Source organism: Uranotaenia lowii, chromosome 1, assembly GCF_029784155.1.
Source record: "Uranotaenia lowii strain MFRU-FL chromosome 1, ASM2978415v1, whole genome shotgun sequence".
NCBI classification, from domain to species: Eukaryota; Metazoa; Arthropoda; class Insecta; order Diptera; family Culicidae; genus Uranotaenia; species Uranotaenia lowii.
Window position 1 is genome coordinate 63466578 of NC_073691.1, and position 20784 is coordinate 63487361.

The 20784-nt window shown below is 38.8% G+C and overlaps 1 protein-coding gene across 1 annotated transcript; it reads left to right on the forward strand.

Annotated features, from left to right (window-relative positions):
* Nucleotides 1–2116: 2116 nt before the first annotated feature.
* Nucleotides 2117–7390, forward strand: LOC129760610 (uncharacterized). The gene has a single exon (XM_055758271.1). The coding sequence runs from the start codon at nucleotides 2117–2119 to the stop codon at nucleotides 7388–7390; it is 5274 nt and encodes a 1757-aa protein (XP_055614246.1).
* The last annotated feature ends 13394 nt before the right edge of the window (nucleotides 7391–20784 follow it).

Genomic DNA, 20784 nt, shown 5'->3' on the forward strand with positions numbered 1-20784 from the left:
TTGCTCCTACACCGGTGGGGAGTGGGTGTTTTAGCCGATTCTAAAATTTTAAATTGTGCTAAAACTGGTATACTTAAAACCAATATTTACACCTGAACCGTTGCAGGTGCTTCTACGAATTCAAAAACTCACATCAATCAGCTGGAGCTCATTCAAAACCGTTTCCTAACAAAGGAATGTGCAAATTAAGGCTGGAAGGCGATTGGTAATGGATCGTTTATCCTTACTGGACTATTGGATATAGTTTTACTGCCGTATGCAATTCCATTCGCGGTAGATTTGATGGTCGTTATATCAGCTGCTAACAATACTTCGGGCTTCGAAAGTTAACCTTCACGTAAATTCCATACCCTTGTTAACGGCCAAAACTTGTGCGACAAAAGCGTCTTTCAGCTCGAAGAGATTGACGTCATGCTTCTTCTAGCCGGCTTGCTCATACTAAAATGTTGTCAACATTTATTGTAGAATTTTTTTTAATTAAGTCAAAATTTTCAAGCTTACCACTTTACCACAGCGCTAACCGGACCAGCTCCCTTAGTCTTGGGGCAGACATTGATCATAGGCGTAAGCAACAGATCGTGTCAATGGAGTCCAGGATTTTTGACTCTTACCGGAAGCCAAACAAACCGTCGTCGCTGAACCGTTGTTTTCCAAAGTATGTCCAGGCGTTACGGTTCCATCCTTTATTAATTTCGGCCGCCATGTTTCTAATTCTGTGCTTATCGAGAATGCTGCTTTTATTATTGCCAGAACCAGGACAGCGACGATTTTCTTCTTGTTGTAACCGTTCTTTTGAGATTCTTCCATCTATTGTTGGCTGCGAAAACAACGGTAGTATTTGCCATCGGAGCCTGAATCTCAAGGGCGAGAGATCCGGTACCTCTAGCCTCAAATTTCCACTTGTAGGCTGCTGGCTGCTTGATCCGTAGGGAAGATTGACATCAAAATATGTTAATTCCCAGAACAAAAAAAATGCTGGCTGCCGGCTGCCGTTGTATAGCCCTTCATCTGGGAGTGTGTTTCCGGAAGAAAGGACAACTGTATTCTTTTTTGGCTAAAATAAAATGTTTCGTTCCAAGTTAAATAGGTATTTCAATTAGTTAAAAAAGACTTACCGAGCAAAATCAGCAAAATATTTAATTCCGGTATTATTTTGCGGTAAAAAGACAAACAAACCGTGCACGACCCGCACGACTGACCGAATGAAAACACGAGAATAAACTGTCAAACCGACCATGGTTTGAGCACAGACTAAATGCATTGCAAATAGTTTGAGTCCATGCTACTGTAAATACTAAAATTGGCAGCAAATGGTTTTTTTACTCAAATTGAGCTGAAGTCTTGACTGTTCGTGAACACGAAATTGAGTGAGGTGGCGCTATCTGGGTGTGAAGTCCAGTTGGAATTTGAAGTTTGGCCGATAAGGCCTGCTGTCAAAGTTTGCGGTAGCAGTTACTAAAAGGGACTAAGACAGTGATAAAAATACGAAGAGCAGTTTCCGCCAGGGCTTTTATAAAAGGCCCTTCCGAAAAAACGTGATAGCTTTTTCTCGTGCTGGCAGTCGAAAGATAAACAACAACGTGTGTAAATAGAAAGGATTGAGAGCAAAATTAATGTAAAGTTTTAGTTAAGATTGTAAATAGTAGGATTAAAATAAATGTTTGTTAGCTAAGGAATAAGTGAAATAGTATGCAGTGAATAAATTTAAGTGAACTTACCTGTGATCGTCGAAATTACTTACCGGAACAATAAACCTGTTGGAATACCTACCTGAAGACTTACCTGTTGAAATTCTTACTGGAATCCTGGATCCTGTAAATTCTGGAGACGAATCTTAATCATTCCGAAGTGCTGAAAAAAGTAAAGGTACTTAACTATATGGTCCTTCGAACCGGATGCCCGTCGAACTCCGAGCGTCCGGAACCTTATCGATATCGCAAGAAGTCCTGCTTTTCATCACGTCGTCGAATTGAGGTTATCCTGCTACAACTTGTTCCTGAAAATAAAACTTTACAAGGCATAGAAATTGCCTTTGCAAGGTAATTATATTTCCAATAACTTTATAGTGTGACGTTTTGTGCTCCGCTGGGAAAACTTTTCCAGATTTCCGCGCACGATGGCATCAGAGCGCCGAATCAAGTCGCTTAAACTTCGACTACGCAGCATCGAGACATCCTTCAACCTCATAAGGGTGTTTGTCGACCATTATCAAGAAGACACCCAGTCGATGGAGGTTCCCGTCCGGCTGGAGAACCTCGGAGTCCTTTGGGCGGACTTCGGTAAAACCCAGGCCGAACTAGAGGCGGCCGATATAGAGGATCCGACTGTCATCGAGCTGCAATTAAAACAACGGGCACAATTTGAGACGGAATATTACCGTGTTAAAGGCTTCCTTCTATCCGTCAATAAAAATTCAACGTCACCGTGCTCTCAATCGTCTCAGTCAAGTGCACACTTCCCTACTTCTTCTCAGATTCGCCTGCCTGATGTGAAGCTCCCAGTGTTTAATGGCACGCTAGAAAATTGGTTAAATTTCCACGATCTTTTCATCTCGTTAGTGCATTCCTCCAGTGAATTATCAAATATTCAAAAATTCTATTATTTACGATCGTCGTTAACTGGAGATGCACTGAAACTAATTCAGACAATTACTATAAGCGCCAACAATTACCCTGTTGCCTGGAATTTATTGATAGACCATTTTCAAAATCCGTCACGCCTGAAACAAGCGTACGTCGATTCTCTTTTCGAATTTGTGCCGTTGAGGAAAGAGTCCGCATCCGATCTACATTCACTGGTTGAGAGATTCGAGGCCAATGTTCGCATTCTGAAGCAGTTGGGGGAAAAAACGGAGTTTTGGGACGTTCTGTTGATTCGCATGTTAAGTATTCGCCTCGATCCAACAACACGGAGAGATTGGGAGGAATTTTCAACGAACCATGAAGCCATCACCTTCCCAGATCTAGTTAGTTTTCTCCAACGACGAGTCACCGTTCTTCAAAGCGTAGGCAACGTGCACCTAGACACTTCATCCATTCCGGCTTCAAAGAAACCTGGCCCTCGATCAACTATCATCAGCAATGGTGCTACTCAGTTCTCGTCCCGTCAATGCTATGCCTGCTCGGAACATCACCCCTTATACCAATGCCCTACATTCTCCAAGATGACCATCGAAGACAAAGACAAGCTCGTACGACGTCAACAACTCTGTCGGAATTGTTTGCGAAAGGGTCATCAATCAAGAACCTGCCAATCGAAAAGTTCCTGCCGTAAATGTCGAGGTCGCCATCATAGCCAACTGTGCAGTCAGGACACTGCTCAGGCCGAAGTCAACAAACCGAGAGCTGAGGTGACTGTTCCTAGAGATCCCAATCCTGTCGTCGGAGAATGTTCATCGTTATCAGCAGCAGTCGGAACTCCCCTCAAGAAGGGCCACCCCAAAAGGGTGCTCCTTGCAACAGCCGTGATCCAGCTCATCGATGATCAAGGTACCACTCATCTAGCACGAGCGCTTCTCGATTCGGGTAGTGAATGCAGCTTCATTACCGAAGCGTTGTCTCAGCGACTAAAGTCTCGTCGAACCAAGGTGAATTTAGCCATTTCTGGGATCGGCCAGTCATCCACCCACGCTAGATGCAAACTTCGCACCACCATACTTTCACGTGTCACCACCTTCTCGACCATCGTAGAGCTGTTAGTGTTGCCTAAACTCACCCTAAATTTGCCATCTGCCTCACTAGACATCTCGCAATGGAATCTACCGCATGAAATAAAGCTAGCTGACCCTAATTTCTACCAAGCCAATCCAATCGACGTCGTCCTAGGTGCAGAAATCTTTTTCGACTTGTTCAAGCCTTCAGGAAGAATCTCTCTTGGTAATTCACTGCCTGTTCTTGTCAACTCCGCTCTTGGATGGGTAGTTTCGGGAAAGGTTACAAACTTCAACGCGGTCAGCCCTGTGGTATCCAACCTTGCAACCGTAGCAGAGGTTTATCAGCTCATGCAGCGATTCTGGACCATCGAAGAAGAAGATTCAGCCCCTTGTGTGTCAGTGGAAGAAGCAGCTTGCGAGCAACACTTTGTTCGAACCGTCCGACGTAATCCAGAAGGTCGATACGTAGTGCGACTGCCCCTCAAAGAATCCGTATCCAGCATTGGCGACAATCGTAACATTGCTCTACATCGATTCCACATGATAGAATCCCGCTTGAAACGAGACAAGGATCTACGAGCTGAGTATCAGGATTTCATGACACAATACGCCGCCCTCGGTCACATGCACCCAGTAGACTACACTACTCACTCCATCCCGCAGTACTACCTCCCCCATCACGCAGTCATTCGAGAAGAAAGTTCTACAACCAAAGTGCGAGTAGTCTTTGACGCCTCCTGCAAATCGGCGACTGGGAAATCGTTGAACGACGTACTCATGGTCGGCGCAGTCATCCAAGACGATCTTCGTGCCATTATCTTGCGAACCCGAATCAACGCCATTTTGCTCATTGCCGACATCAAACAGATGTATCGGCAGATCCTGGTAGACGAGCGTGATACGCCCCTTCAACGAATCCTCTGGCGGAACTCACCCGACGAACCCATCAGTACTTTTGAGTTAAGAACTGTGACGTACGGTACAGCTAGCGCACCTTTTCTAGCTACTAGGACGCTACAACAACTGGCAGACGATGAAATGGCTGATTTTCCAGTGGGCGCAGCAGTTCTTAAAAGAGATGTCTACGTCGACGACTTGGTGACCAGCGGCAAGAATCCTGAAGAGCTGATAGAAGTGCGGAATCAACTCGATCAGATGTGCAGGCGTGGAGGTTTTGAGTTCCGCAAATTCGCGTCGAATGTGGAAGCTGTTTTGGATGGCATCCCCTCCGAAAGACGGGCGCTGCAGTCTTCAGTAGAACTTGCTACTGATCAGTGCATCAAGACCTTGGGATTGCACTGGGAGCCAGCATCAGACCACTTTCGCTTCCACATCAATCTACCCAAACAATCCCAATCCACTCAAATCAGCAAGAGATTGGCTCTTTCTCAGATCGCGCAGCTCTTCGATCCTTTAGGCTTGGTTGGACCAGTCATCGTCACAGCAAAGGTGTTTATGCAGACTCTATGGAGTCTCAAATCCGACGACGGCAAGGCGTGGGGATGGGATCAACCATTGCCACCTTCTCTTACTACATACTGGCAAGACTACTACTCGCAGCTGCCACTTCTAGAGCAGCTTCGAATTCCTCGCTGTGTCGTGCTGCCACATTTCGATTCAATCCAACTGCATCTGTTCTCTGACGCTTCAGAACAGGCCTATGGGGCTTGTGCATATTTTCGATCAACGGACCCCTCTGGTGCTGTTTCAGTCGGTCTGGTTACTGCCAAATCGAAGGTGGCTCCACTGAAAAGGCGCAGCATTCCTCGGCTTGAACTTTGCGGAGCACTCGAAGCCGCCCAGCTATACCAAAAAATCTCCTCAGCCTTCGGTCGGAAATTTCAAACGTTTTTCTGGGTCGATTCAACAACGGTGCTTGCTTGGCTTAAAGCGAGTCCATCAGTTTGGACAACATTTGTCGCTAACCGGGTCTCCAAGATCCAACTTGCGACGGACGGTACCACATGGAGTCACGTAGCTGGTCAGCAAAATCCGGCCGACCATCTCTCGAGAGGCATCGACGCAAAAACATTGGTTTCCTGCAGACTCTGGTGGCAAGGACCTGATTGGCTGCGCTCAGATCAATTTGTGGAGCAAACATCACCATCATCTTCGTTTGAAACTCAACTGGAGTTTCGAGCAGCTAAACCCGCCGGTCTTATGACCACCACCACAACAACATTCCTGGATTCCTACATTGAACGGTTCTCGAAATTCCAAACAATGCTACGCGTGACAGCATTTTGCATACGATTTTGTCACAACGCTCGAACAAAGGAGCCGAATCGAAGGTTCCATGCTTTTCTATCGACCACAGAACTCCGGAAGGCCGAAACAGTTCTTATCCGTTGGGTGCAAGCTCAGGAATTTCCTGACTATGTTGCAGCACTTCGAGCGTCCAAGCCAGCGCCCGCTAAATCAAGACTTCGTTGGTTCACTCCTTTCTTGGATTCGGAACAGGTAATGCGGGTAGGAGGAAGAATCGATCGATCGCCGCTGAACTATGATACCAAGCATCAAATCTTACTTCCGTACCATCATCGTTTCTCTTCGCTACTGGTTGAGTGTTACCATGAAAGACATTTACATGCCGCTCCACAACTACTCATGGGATTACTCCGGTTAAGGTACTGGATCATAGGGGCCAGAAATTTGGCCAAATCCATCGTCCACCGCTGCATAATTTGCGTCCGAGCTCGCCCTAAATTGGTGGAACAATTTATGGCAGAGCTCCCGAAGGAACGCATTGTCGCCACCCGTCCTTTTACTGTTACGGGAGTTGATTATTGGGGTCCTATTCTGCTGAAACCGCCGCATCGCAGATCCGCTCCAATTAAAGCATTCGTAGCGGTGTTCATTTGCTTCAGCACCAAGGCTGTGCACATCGAATTGGTTTTCGATCTAACCACAGCCAAATTTATTCAGGCTTTGCGACGCTTTGTCGCTCGTCGTGGCCCACCGTCCGACATCCATAGCGATAATGGCCGAAATTTTCTTGGCGCTAAAAACGAGCTTCTCCGACTCCTCCGCAATCCAGAGCACACCAAAAAGCTGGGAATCGAATGTTCGGATTGCAACATACGTTGGCACTTCAATCCGCCAAGAGCATCCCATTTCGGTGGATTGTGGGAATCCGCTATTAATTCCGCTCAAAAGCACTTTATCCGAGTTGTCCGTGATCGTCCGCTGGCCTACGACGATATGCACACTCTCCTGTGTCAAATAGAAAGCTGCCTAAATTCCCGCCCACTCGTTGCATTGAGTGACGATCCGACCGACTACGAGCCTCTTACGCCTGGACACTTCCTAGTCGGCACCTCCTTGAAAGCTGTACCAGACGACGATCTTTCCGAAGTGCAGATACATTCCCTGAAGAAGTGGCAACAGACGCAGAAACTATTCCAGGATGTTTGGCGACGCTGGCACCTGGAATATTTAACAACTTTATCACCAAGGTCAAAATGGATCAACTCACCTGTAACGATAAAGGAGAATCAGCTGGTCCTACTCAAAGAAGAAGGCACTCCACCCATTCGCTGGCCAACCGCAAGAATCAGTAAGATTCATCCCGGCGAAGACGGAATCACCAGAGTGGTTACTCTACAAACTCCCAAAGGATCCTGCACTCGACCGGTGGCGAAAATTTGTTTGTTGCCGATTGCACCACCACCGGAGGAATCAACTATCACCGCCGGCGCTGAGCAACCAACAGCAAACATAATTTGGAAGAAATGCTAAATTTGGGTTCCAGTTCCAGCTGAAATGTACTTTTCAAGGCACATTTTAGTTTGGACCAGGTGAGTACCTGTCCAACCTTTTTATGTTCACCGAAAAGCGCTACCGGATCTATATTTGCAGACACATCAGCACCAGAACAATTCACAACAACGAAAGCGAAGTTCCACTGCACCAACTGCTCTGATCACTACTAACTGCACTTTACACTATGGGAGGCGCAGTGTGGTTGCATCACTAATCCTAATTTGTTTCACTGAAAGGACCAACACCAATCGCTCCAGTACCGCATCACTTTTCCTAGACTTGGCACTTTCCCACACGATACAAGGCACCATTAAATTTGGACTAGGTGAGTTCCTGTCCAAAGCATATGATTTCTTTAAAACGGTGCTACCGGGTTTTAATTTTGCAGGCACTTCAGAACAAAATTTTTTCGCGAAACACGGACTACGATTCGAGACGACGGCAGAAAGTAAACAAACAACATCTACACGCTCCGAGGAAAAACCACAGTTCTACAGTGATTTCTACGCGATGGATGCTGTCAGAAACAGTGTTTCTGAAGGGGCCAGTATGTTCGTGAACACGAAATTGAGTGAGGTGGCGCTATCTGGGTGTGAAGTCCAGTTGGAATTTGAAGTTTGGCCGATAAGGCCTGCTGTCAAAGTTTGCGGTAGCAGTTACTAAAAGGGACTAAGACAGTGATAAAAATACGAAGAGCAGTTTCCGCCAGGGCTTTTATAAAAGGCCCTTCCGAAAAAACGTGATAGCTTTTTCTCGTGCTGGCAGTCGAAAGATAAACAACAACGTGTGTAAATAGAAAGGATTGAGAGCAAAATTAATGTAAAGTTTTAGTTAAGATTGTAAATAGTAGGATTAAAATAAATGTTTGTTAGCTAAGGAATAAGTGAAATAGTATGCAGTGAATAAATTTAAGTGAACTTACCTGTGATCGTCGAAATTACTTACCGGAACAATAAACCTGTTGGAATACCTACCTGAAGACTTACCTGTTGAAATTCTTACTGGAATCCTGGATCCTGTAAATTCTGGAGACGAATCTTAATCATTCCGAAGTGCTGAAAAAAGTAAAGGTACTTAACTATTGACAATATGGAAAAGTGCTAATTCAAAAGTAAAAAAATATTTTTGCTAACGGAAAGTAACAGCCATTTTTTGCTAAGTGGAGGCCCGAAAGTTTTGTGTGTAGGAGATATTATTTAGTTTGTACACTGTAAATTTTTGCCTCGATTTCCAGCAAAAAAAATTGCTGGAAACGTTCAGCAATCCAAATTTTTGCTGGAAACCAGCAATCGATTTTCAAATTGCTGAATTTTCCAGCATTCGGTTATGTGCTTGTCATTTTTGCTGAAAAATCAGCAATCGGTTTTCAAATTGCTGGACTTTCCAGCAATTGATCTAGTTTGCTGGAAAATCAGCAATCGAGTTGTCAATTTGGAGTTTGTTTTTGTTTCGTACGCTGAAGTAAGGTGAGATTCTATTTTACGAATTAAGATTAAATTAATATAATTATTTTATTTTCCTCTATATTCTAGCAACCAGGCATCAAATCAAGGGTAAGTTTTTATTGTACAGGTAGATATTCCATAGAAGATACTAATCAAAACTATTTTTACAGGTGGCGGATGATCAACACTGCGACACAAAGCGGCCACCCCAGAGCCGGTTTTATAAAATTGTAAAAAAAAAGTTTTTTTTTAAAATAAATAAATTCCTTATTGAAAATGGGAGAAAATAATTGTTTTTATTGCTTATTATATGCACAGCCAATATTAAACTGTAATTTTGAATTGAAATATAAATTTCATACTAAATACTGCCGGTTGTGTTGAAAGAAATAGCTGGTTTCCAGCAATCTGGATTGCTGATTTTCCAGCAATTTGAATTGCTGGAAACCAGCATTAACGTTTGCTGTTTTTTACAGCAATTGAAATTGCTGGAAATTTTGCTGGAAAGTCAGCGAGACAAAAGCGGGTTTCCAGCAAAAAAAAATTTGCTGTGTATATCATTAAATCAATCCGTCATACTGTGTTAAGTTTTTATACGGCATCCAAAAATGTAAAAATTTGTGTTTTTCAAATTTTCTATGACAATCAAAAACTTCAAAAAACTATCTCATGATGTGAGAAACTTTGGCACCATAATTAAATGTTAATTTTATTACATTATTTTTTTTTCCTTGTAGGGGAGAGCCCACTGTGACCAGTAGTTGATCTATTGTGGTAATTACCCCGCGTTACCGTATGCTATCAGGCTCACCTGCACTATGGGTTGAAGTGACAGTTGATTGCTGACTAAGCATTTTATCCCAATCGGGTATGATATCAAATATGTATGATATAACCTTCTTAGGGCTGATATGCAACCATATGTCTTGTGCGCTTATGAACTTTGCCTCAAGAACACGCTCTCTCCTCTTAAGGAGGGCGCAGCAGTTGCATAAGAGATGCTCTGCAGTTTCTTTTTCGAACCCGCAGAACCGACAGTCATCGTTTTGAATAATGTTTATCCTTTTGAGATGCTGTTTTGTTGGACAGTGTCCTGTCAATAGACCAGTGTAAGTACTTAACTCGTGCTTACTTAAGTTCAACATGTTTTTGAAGAGTCGTGCGCTTGGTTCAATGAATCTTTTCGCCTGAGTTGCTCCCTCTGCTGTTATCCAGTTGGAGACAATAGTGGTGCTTTCCCAGTTCTTGAGTTCCATATTCAAGGCACTCCTAGATACTCCGCAGAAAGGTTCAGGTCCAATTAACAGACCCTGAGATCCTTCCCTAGCTAAAGCATGGATCACTACAAATCTGGACGCACTATTTATTTTACCATAGTTCTCCTAGTTGTCGGATCTGGAATGTTTTGGCAGCACTTTGTAGAGGAATGTTTTTTCTACCAGTGCTGAAAATTTCATTACGATTCGTTTTGTTTCAAAAAAGTTACACGTGATGGAAGCCGCGAGATGAAAATAAATTTTGAACACCCACGTCCAAAACCCGACGTGGTCGGGTTCAAAAATCACGAAATCGTTAAAAATGGTCAAATCAACCGTGTGTATATAGCGTTCTCAAACGTTTCCGTGAGATGCGTACTATAGATCGGCAGGTTCATACCAAGCGTCATAGTGGAATTAAGGATCGGAAACTCCATTTGAAGGTGTTGAGAACGATCAAGGAAAACACAGGGTAGTCGGACTATGACATTGCCAAGAAATTCAACGCCGACCGGTGCACCGTCAGAAGAATTCGTCTACGCGAAGGAATACGATCCTATCGGACCAGTAAGCAACCAAACCGGACATTGAAGCAGAATTTAGTAGCCAAAAGACGTGCCCGCAAGTTATACAAGAAGGTTCCAACGAAGTTCGACGGATGCATCCTCATGGATGACGAAACGTACGTGAAGATGGATTTTGGGCAGCTTTCTGGCCAAAAATTATGTAAAGCCACTGCAGTGGTGCACTGCACTGGTCATGGTGATGTCCCCGGCAACTTCAAATTCGTTTTTGCTGATAAGTTTGCAAGAAAGTGTTTGATCTGGCAAGGTATTTGCAGCTGCGGACGAAAAATTCCAGTTTTTGTGAAAAACAAGACCATGGGCTCCGAAATTTACAAGGAGGAATGCGTGAAAAACTTTTTTTTTCGTACATTAGACCTCACAAAGGACTAGTTAAGTTTTCGCCAGATTTGGCAAGCTGCCACTACAGCTAGGAGGTTCTACAGTGGTATTGGGCCAACGCGTGGATTTTGTCGAAAAGGACATCAACCCACCCAACTGCCCTCAATTCCGCTCTATCGAAAAATTTTGGGCAATTGTCTAGCAGAAGATGAAGAAGAATGGTAGGACGACTCGGGAAGCAACAGAGATGAAGAGATTGTTGAACAAAATGGCCGCTGAGGTCAGCGAATAGGGTGTTCAAACTATAATGAGTGATACTCAACCAAAAGTTCGAAAGTTCATCAAAACAACATCGGAATAATTTTTTTATTATTTTTCCTTTAAAGTGCTATAAAAACCCTACATTTCAAGTACAAAACATTTTTATTTCGTTTATATAGCTCCGAGATAGACCCGTTTTAATGCGTCCAGAATTGTAGTGATCCATGCTTTAGCTGGTCTGCTTCTTCGTTCCCTAGGATACCGCCGTGGCCTGGTACCCAGAATAAAAATACTCTGTTCCGTATGGCCAGGTTTCTTAGTGCAACAATACACTATTACATTATTACATTATACTAAGATTAAAGTTAAAAGTGTTGTGGTATACAAATGTTGCATCTAACCATCCTGTTGCATGATTCTCTGTTTGACTGTATCTTTTATGTATGCATTACAATAAATTTTCTACTTTTTGAAATATAATAAATGAATCCATTGGAAAAGGAAAGTTTGAATTTTAATAATAAGCTCAACATCCACTACTCTTCAAAACTAGCGTAAAGGAATATTGTGTACACAGCAAAAAAATCTGAATCCTTAACAACACTGAAACTGAAAACCTTTAATATTACATGACGTGGAACGCGATTTATTAATGTAAATTTACAAAATAAAAAAAGTTGAATCCTTTACAGCACTGAATTCTAATGACACAAATATTACTTGACACGGAACGCGATTATTTGATGTAAATTTACATCACATATGATGTAAATAAAATGAAGCGGAACATATGACGGAATTTTCAGTGCTAATTAAATATTACACGTCTTCAATATTTTACATGTCTTTAAATTTTACACGTCTTTTGAAGTTTACGAACGTGGAATATTCAACTCGCACTGAAAATTCCGTCATATGTGATGCTTCTTTTTCGTTACATCTATGTGATGTAATTTTACCAATTTTTTTGGTCACATGCAATTCTTAACAACACTGAATAAGAAATTTCTTAAAATTACACGTCATGGAATGTGATGAGGACATTGAATTTTAATTTAAACAATATTACAATACACTGAACGTGATAATGTCATATAAAGTATGGACTGTCAAGAACAGGATCAGACAAATGTAAACAAAGTGTCAATTCAAGTCAAGTCGTGCACCAAAGTATTTTTTTAAGCAGTGTTCCCGCGAGAAAGGTTCCCAGAGATCTTCGTGAAGCAGGATGTGGTTCTGGAAGCGGCTCCGAGTTATACATCTTTGGATCCGGTACTTAAGGGAAAATTATGAAAAGTGTGAAAAATGTGAGTTTAAAAAAACATTGTCACTAAATAAAATAAATTAAATTTATTACAAACAGGTTTTATTTTTATTATGAGATGAGATAACTCCATTATTGAATCATAAATACCAATACATAAAACAAAACAGATTTCAATTGGAAGTTTATCTTCAAATATTCAGTGATTTTATAATTTACATCATTTTTATTTTACATGTTGCCGAATTTTACATCATTTTTTATTTTACACGTTGCAACATTTTACTGTCGTGTAATTTCCAACGATCACTGAAAATTCCGTCATATATGATGCTTCTTTTTATTTACATCACATGTGATGTGATTTTACAGATTTTTTTCGTAGTGTGTAGGATTTAAATTAGAGATGTACCGAATATTAGGTCGGCGGAATATTCGGCGCCGAATACCGCCGAAAAACCGTTAAGCCGAATATTCGGCTCACCGAATAGGCCGAATAGGCCGAATATGTACTACGGACTTGTAAATTTTGCCAATTTCAATTTCGCCTTTTTTTTTTTTAAATCGTCCTGAATGCCTGACCGTGTGGATACGTGTGGTTGAAAGTATGGAATGCTTAAAGTTAAAGATCATTTATTTTTTCAACAACTATTCTGAAGATATCTTGCTCAAATTCGACCTTCATCTAATTCGATATCAGAGAAACAATTTCAAAAAGCTTGGCACCTGTTTCGACACGTTTTATCCCAGATTTCACAGGAACGCAATTTCTTTGGTGATAAACACCCTAGAAGCGATGAGTCATCTGATGTCTTTTTAGTTATTGGTGATATTTCAAAAATCTGAAAGACCCCTACTTAAAAAATATCTTGTAATACATTATCCGATATCATCTGATTGAAAATTATCGACCAAAAGCATGAGGGGGAATTGAAAGCATTGAAAAAAATCGCTTAAGTTTTTCTTTATTAAAAACTCAATAGAATATTCGACCGAATATTCGGCCGAATATTCGTTTGGCCGAATAGTTGAAAAGGGCAATATTCGGTATTCGGCCGTTCGCCGAATACCACTATTCGGTACATCTCTAATTAAAATAGTCCTTATTTCTCTATTCATGTTCCAAAAACGTTGTAAAATTTATAAAAAGGTGAGTTTTGAGAATTTTCTCATTAAAGTATTAAAAAAAACAAACCCATATGAAAAATCTGGAACCAATAGTGTAATATTGGGTACGCTGATACATTTTTCCTCATATGTTAACATTAGAAACACCCATATGTTCACATTAGGAACAATTCGTGCTAAATTAGGAACATCAACACACTTTATAAAACATGATATTTTTCGTAAATTAAGGCTTGAAATGATTATTTCAAACCAAAACAGAGTTCAGAAAAAAAATTTGGAACTTATTTAACAAAAAATTGTATATCTAAGTATTCAAGATTCGGCGCAATAATATCAAATCTACACAGCAAATTTTTTTTTGCTGGAAATTTTGCTGGTTTTTGTCCCGCTGACTTTCCAGCAAAATTTCCAGCAATTTCAATTGCTGGAAAAAACAGCAAACGTTAATGCTGGTTTCCAGCAATTCAAATTGCTGGAAAATCAGCAATCCAGATTGCTGGAAACCAGCTATTTCTTTCAACACAACCGGCAGTATTTAGTATGAAATTTATATTTCAATACAAAATTAAAGTTTAATATTGGCTGTGCATATAATAAGCAATAAAAACAATTATTTTCTCCCATTTTCAATTAGGGATTAATTTATTTTCCAAAAAAAACTTTTTTTTTCACAACTTTCTAACACCGGCTCTGGGGTGGCCGCTTTGTGCCAAAATGTTGATCATCCGCCACCTGTAAAAATAGTTTTGATTAGTATCTTCAATGGAATATCTACCTGTACAATAAAAACTTACCCTTGACTTGATGCCTGATTGCTAGAATATAGAGGAAAATAAAATAATTATATTAATTTAACCTAAATTCGTAAAATAGAATCTCACCTTACTTCAGCGTACGAAACCAAAACAAACTCCAAATTGACAACTCGATTGCTGATTTTCCAGCAAACTAGATCAATTGCTGGAAAGTCCAGCAATTTGAAAACCGATTGCTGATTTTTCAGCAAAAATGACAAGCACATAACCGAATGCTGAAAAATCCAGCAATTCGAAAACCGATTGCTGGTTTCCAGCAAAAATTTGGATTGCTGAACGTTTCCAGCAATTTTTTTTGCTGGAAATCGAGGCAAAAATTTACAGTGTAAAAACCTCTGACAAAATATAGCGAAATTAGGCTCACTTACCCTACGTCTGGTTTAGAATTTTCTTCCTTCTTAACCAAAATTGCACCCCCTCTACCAGGCCAAAAGTGTTTCACTCCAAGGATGTCTTGTGATTCGCATAGTTCATTCAAGAGTTCAAGTGCAAAAGGAGTTAACTCAACTCTAAAAACAATGTTGCCACATTTCCCGTAAACTAAAAGAGGAGGATCAAGAGCAGCAGAGTTCAATTTGCCATAAACCCGTTTTTTAGCGAACTTGATATTCTATATGGTTTTATTTTAAGAAAAAATCTTCAAATTGCTATAGAGAAGCATAATTTGAACTGAAATCGATCCTTTGTGCATAGTAAATATTGATAAAAACATCTTATGATCAAAATTTCCAAATTAAAACCGAGGCAAGCTGATTTTGGAAGATTTTTGCGTCCCAAACTCGTCAGGGATTTTCTTTCCCTTGTAATGTTCTGGCATTTATCTAGTAATTTTAAAACTAAGCAATATAGAGTGAAATCGATCAATGATAACACTAGTTTACAGCATTTTTGAACTCAGAAAACTGAAGGTCATTTCTAATATGAAATCGGACGCTGAATCCGAAAATGAAATTCAAAAAAATCTCAGTAGAGCCGTTTTTGAGTTATGCTCCGAATATGAAATTTCGAAAAAATTAAAAAAGTTCTTGTACTTAGATTAAAATATCTCGGACGGCATAACAGTAATTTGAAATCCCTCTTTTGCATATTGAAGGTGAATAAGTTTTCTATCGATCATCTGAACACTGTTTTTGCGTTTGACCAACAGTATTGCTGATATTAGTGACTTTATGAGAAAAAAATTATAAAAAACGCATTTTTTTAGAGAAAATTTTGTTTCAACGAAAGTTTTAGACTCGATGGTAGCATTTAAAAAATCTGATTTTCTTTTGCGCTTAAATATCAATTCAAAACAAAGATTTCAAGTGGTTATTTATCAAAATCGGTTGAAAATTGAAGAAGTTATTGCTACATTACCATAACTGAAATTTTTGGAATTTTTAATAATTTAACAAACCGCAGTACACTTATCATAGTATAGGAAGAATGAAACATGATAAATCTCACTCGCTTCAAATCAAAATTATTTATTAGCTTACCAGAAGGTCATATGCCAAGTTTCAGGAAGATCTGACCATAGGGAGGGGTTGCTTAAGTCTCAAACTTGAATAATGTTTTGAGGTAATTTGCCCGGAAGGAACGAAAAATACTGGTTTTTCATCAATAACTTTTTTCATCACTAGTTGATTGTTTTTTATGGTTGATTTTCTTAAAGCCTAAGTTGAGACAAATATTTCACCCGAAGACTGTAACTCAATTGGATTTGAAACAGAAAAGTTATTGCGGTTCAAAGATTGTATTTTGGTCGAAAATTGTCGTATAAAACGCAATGCGTAAAAAGTACTCATTGCGTGTTGGACAAAATTTGCGGCCTTTGAACCGCAATAACTTTTCTGTTTCAAATCCAATCGAGTTACAGTCTTCGGGTGAAATATTTGTCTCAACTTAAGCTTTAAGAAAATCAACCATAAAAAAACAATCAACTAGTGATGAAAAAAGTTATTGATGAAAAACCAGTATTTTTCGTTCCTTCTGGGCGAAATATCTCGAAACTTTATTCACGTTTGAGACTCAAACAACCCCTCCCTATGGTCAGATCTTCCTGAAACTTGGCATATGACCTTCTGGTAAGCTAATAAATAATTTTGACTTGGAGCGAGTGAGATTTATCATGTTTCATTCTTCCTATACTATGATAAGTGTACTGCGGTTTGTTAAATTATTAAAAATTCCAAAAATTTCAGTTATTGTAAAGTAGCAATAACTTCTTCAATTTTCAACCGATTTTGATAAATAACCACTTGAAATCTTTGTTTTGAATTGATATTTAAGCGCAAAAGAAAATCAGATTTTTTAAATGCTACCATCGAGTCTAAAACTTTCGTTGAAACAAAATTTTCTCTAAAAAAATGCGTTTTTAATAATTTTTTTTTCTCATAAAGTCACTAATACCAGCAATACTGTTGGTCAAACGCAAAAACAGTGTTCAGATGATCGATAGAAAACTTATTCACCTTCAATATGCAAAAGAGGGATTTCAAATTACTGTTATGCCGTCCGAGATATTTTAATCTAAGTACAAGAACTTTTTTAATTTTTTCGAAATTTCATATTCGGAGCATAACTCAAAAACGGCTCTACTGAGATTTTTTTGAATTTCATTTTCGGATTCAGCGCCCGATTTCACATTAAAAATGTTGGTCAGGTTATCAAGTTCACGATTTTTTTTAAAATTTTGTAAACTAGTGTAATTGATGAAGTAACCAACCTTACATGAACAACATCTACATCTTTTTAATATTTTACACTTCTGCTAAAATGTGCACAATTTTTTTCAATGAACCTTGTATTTTTAAAATTTGTACCGGAAACAAGAGCTGATAAAAAATATACAAATTTTCATTTAGTGCTCCGAAATCAGTTTTCAAATTATTCACACCTCGGAAAATGTGATTTTAGTTTCCTTGTGTTATAGTTTGGAAAGCAGATTTTGGGTTATGGAGATGAATTTGAATCTCTAACGCCAACACCAATTCCTTCATATTGAAACAGCTTTTTTAAAATGCTTTTTTGTTCCTTTTTGGCTGTTAAAACTCATAGGGAACGCAAAAGTTATAACAAGTAATCACTTTTTTCGATTTATTGCAGCTGAAATCAAGTGATTTTTTAAATTTCAACTCTTACTATGAATATTTTATATTCGATTTCTGTTTGGCAGAATTTGTATTTTTTTCATCCATGGTCATCCATAATATGAATGTTTGATGTGATACATTTCAAACAAAATTAAATAAAATCAAATCTGAAATTTAAGTTTTTGTTGTTGAATTTCATAATACAGGTAATTAATTTTTAGTTTATAATTCATATTTGAATGGTGGTAAATTGAGGATGAAAAAAACTCACGAAGAAGAATCATTACTGTGATTCAGAACCTGAATTCTTATTTTGCAATAAGTCATGAATTCTTTGTAAACGCTAGTGAAAATAGCACTACTTTTGATTTTAAAATGAGGTAAGCATTAGACATCTGATATCTATATATAAAACAGGGAGAGAGACAGAAATGTACGAACACGCAAAACCCTTCACTGGATCATCCGATTTGCATGGGTTTTTTTGTTGTGTTCGTCTTCACGCGAAAAATAACACGACGGGGAGATAATTTCGAAAATGTTTTTGTGGAATTTGAAAATTAATTTTTAGTTTTTATTCGTATCAAATAAAAGTCATGGCACCCAATTTCCATTTTTTTTTTCATTCGAATCACCCAGAGTAGGAAGGCGCCAAAAGCAATCAAGGCTTACTGATGTGCATCCATCTCTCTATAGGAAGTTTTGGCGCCCATTTTCGTTGCAAGTGTACTTTTCACGTGGCACCAGTAAAATAGATACTTGGCTGTGATTTTTCCTATGGGGTTCCGCAACTACGAAGCATAGCAAAGCCTGTACGAAGAATATTGACAAAATTTGTAATTTTTTGCATCAGAATCAAGGCAATTCTAAGATTGTTTTTTAGATGTTTGTTCGTTCACCGTTAATTTTCTTGAAATGTCATATTCTTTTAGCAACTCAAACAATATGGCTGTAAAATTTCCAATAGGCTCAATACAACTTATGAGATTGAATTGAAACATTTCATAATCAAATCATTTTTTTAATGAGTTTTGGTAACACCAATAGAAAGTCATATAACTGGTAAAAGATCACCTTAATATATTTTTTGTTGATTTTATCCACACCCAAAATTCAGCCTCTGTGCCAATGGCGTGTAGTCAATTTCATAGCATCATTGGTACAAGAAGATAACGCGACCGGCACTGATTCGATTTGCGCCCACCGGCATTAACCTCCCAGCGCAACCGAATTGCGTATGTCTGAATGAAACAAAATAAAAACGTTTTCGCGTCCCTCCCCATCGCATCACAAGCCGAAGAAGGATGGAAATAAATACCGGCCAACACCAGGCAGCCAGCGAACCGAGCACTGTGCGTGTGAATGTAGCAAAAGCAACAACAAAAACATCCTTCTAATTCAATCAACCGGCAAACACGGCTAAGCTGTGCGTGTGTATGTAGCAAAAGCAACAACAAAAACATTCCTTCAATTCACAGGCAAACAACACCGGCCAAGCTGCCCGGCTTTAGCAGCTGTGTATATGTAGCGTGTGTATGTAATAGCAGGCAGTAAGCAAAGCACAGTTCTCAGTTATTATACATCGGATTCAGACGAAAATTGGTACACGAGGGTTTTGAGAGATGAACAATGGATTTCAGGTATTCAATTCAGTTTAAGGGTCCGGCAAAGGGGGTCGTCCATATAAACCTTTCAATATTTTTGCAATATCGACGTTATTATACATCGGATTGGGATGAAAATTTCCACACGGTAGTTTTCAGGGACGGACAATCGATCTCAGATGTCAAATGTTTTGCCAGGGGTCGACGAAAGGGAGTGATCCATATAAGTTAATTTTTCACTATTTTTAGCAATATTGACGTTATTATACAATGGATTGCTTCGAAAATTTTCACACCGGAGTTTTGAGGGAAGGGCAATCGATTTCAGATATCAAAGTTTATATAAGAGCCCCCGAAAGGGGTTTAGCTTTTTGGCAATTATTGCGTTGCTATGCAATGATTTAGTCGAAATTTATACACGTGGTTTTTGATTCCTGATTTCATATTTAGTAGCAGACGACAGACGAAGTGATCGTCCAATATTTTTGCAATTATTACTTAACAATGAATCTGGAAAATGTTTGACTTTCATACGAACTGTTCATGACATATTCCAAATTGAAAGCGAAACGGAGTTCGTATGGGATCAGCTAGTACTCAAAATAGATTTGCCTTCATTCAAGGTTTCAAATGCTAAGAAAAAAGTAATCCAAAAACATGACAGTTTAAATTCTTTTTTTTTTAATTTCCTAATTTATAGTGCAATTTGCTAATCCCTAACTGAAAATTGAAAAAAAATGACACAAATTTTAAAGACGTTTTCAAACATTATATTGATTAGAAAAGTGTTGCTGTAAAATGAGATGAATAGTGACTTTTCCTGAATTGTTAAATATTTGTCAAACTCAACTCTGTCAATTCACGATAAGATTCAGTTAGTGTATTTAGTACAAAGTCCGAAAAAACGACATTTGAAATAATGAAAAAAATTAAAAATTAAGTTTATTTCATTGTTCATTAAATGTTCTGGTTTTGTCCAATTCATTTTTTAATTTTTCTATTCTGACGATCATGCTTAAAGAAAACTTCAATGTATTTGAGTACAGAGGTAAATACAAATCGTTAAAAACTCAGTTTATGACGACTCCAGCAAAAAAGATCCATTTTCTGTTCAAATCAATCTTCAGCAATTTTAAAATACTTGATCAGATAGGAGTTTTTGAATAGGAATGATGGCTAAACTAAATTCAAACTTGATAGATTAAGCGTTCTAAAGTTACCGGAAGAAAATAAGTTCGCTAATCAAAAGTTAGCGTAAGTTATTTGTATATTGAACTATAATTCTGGATTTTTTTCTGACACAAGGGTATCCACTTGCTTTTATCCACTCAAAAGGAAGGCTGACTAAGGAACAGTGCTAAAATATAAAAAAAAATCTCAAAAATACAGGCTCAACAAAGTTGGCCGGATCAGCTAGTGACATTATAAAGTTTAAAAATTCTGAATAAACCAGCTTTAAAAAAAAAAAAGAAAAAACCAGAATTTTAAATTCAAATTTATATTTGAATTTCAGATATGTATTAACTTTTTTTTCTTAAAGTAAAGTTTTATTAGAATATTTTTTCCTAAATCTGAATTGATAATTTTCCTTCGATTTAAAAAATATTTTGAAATA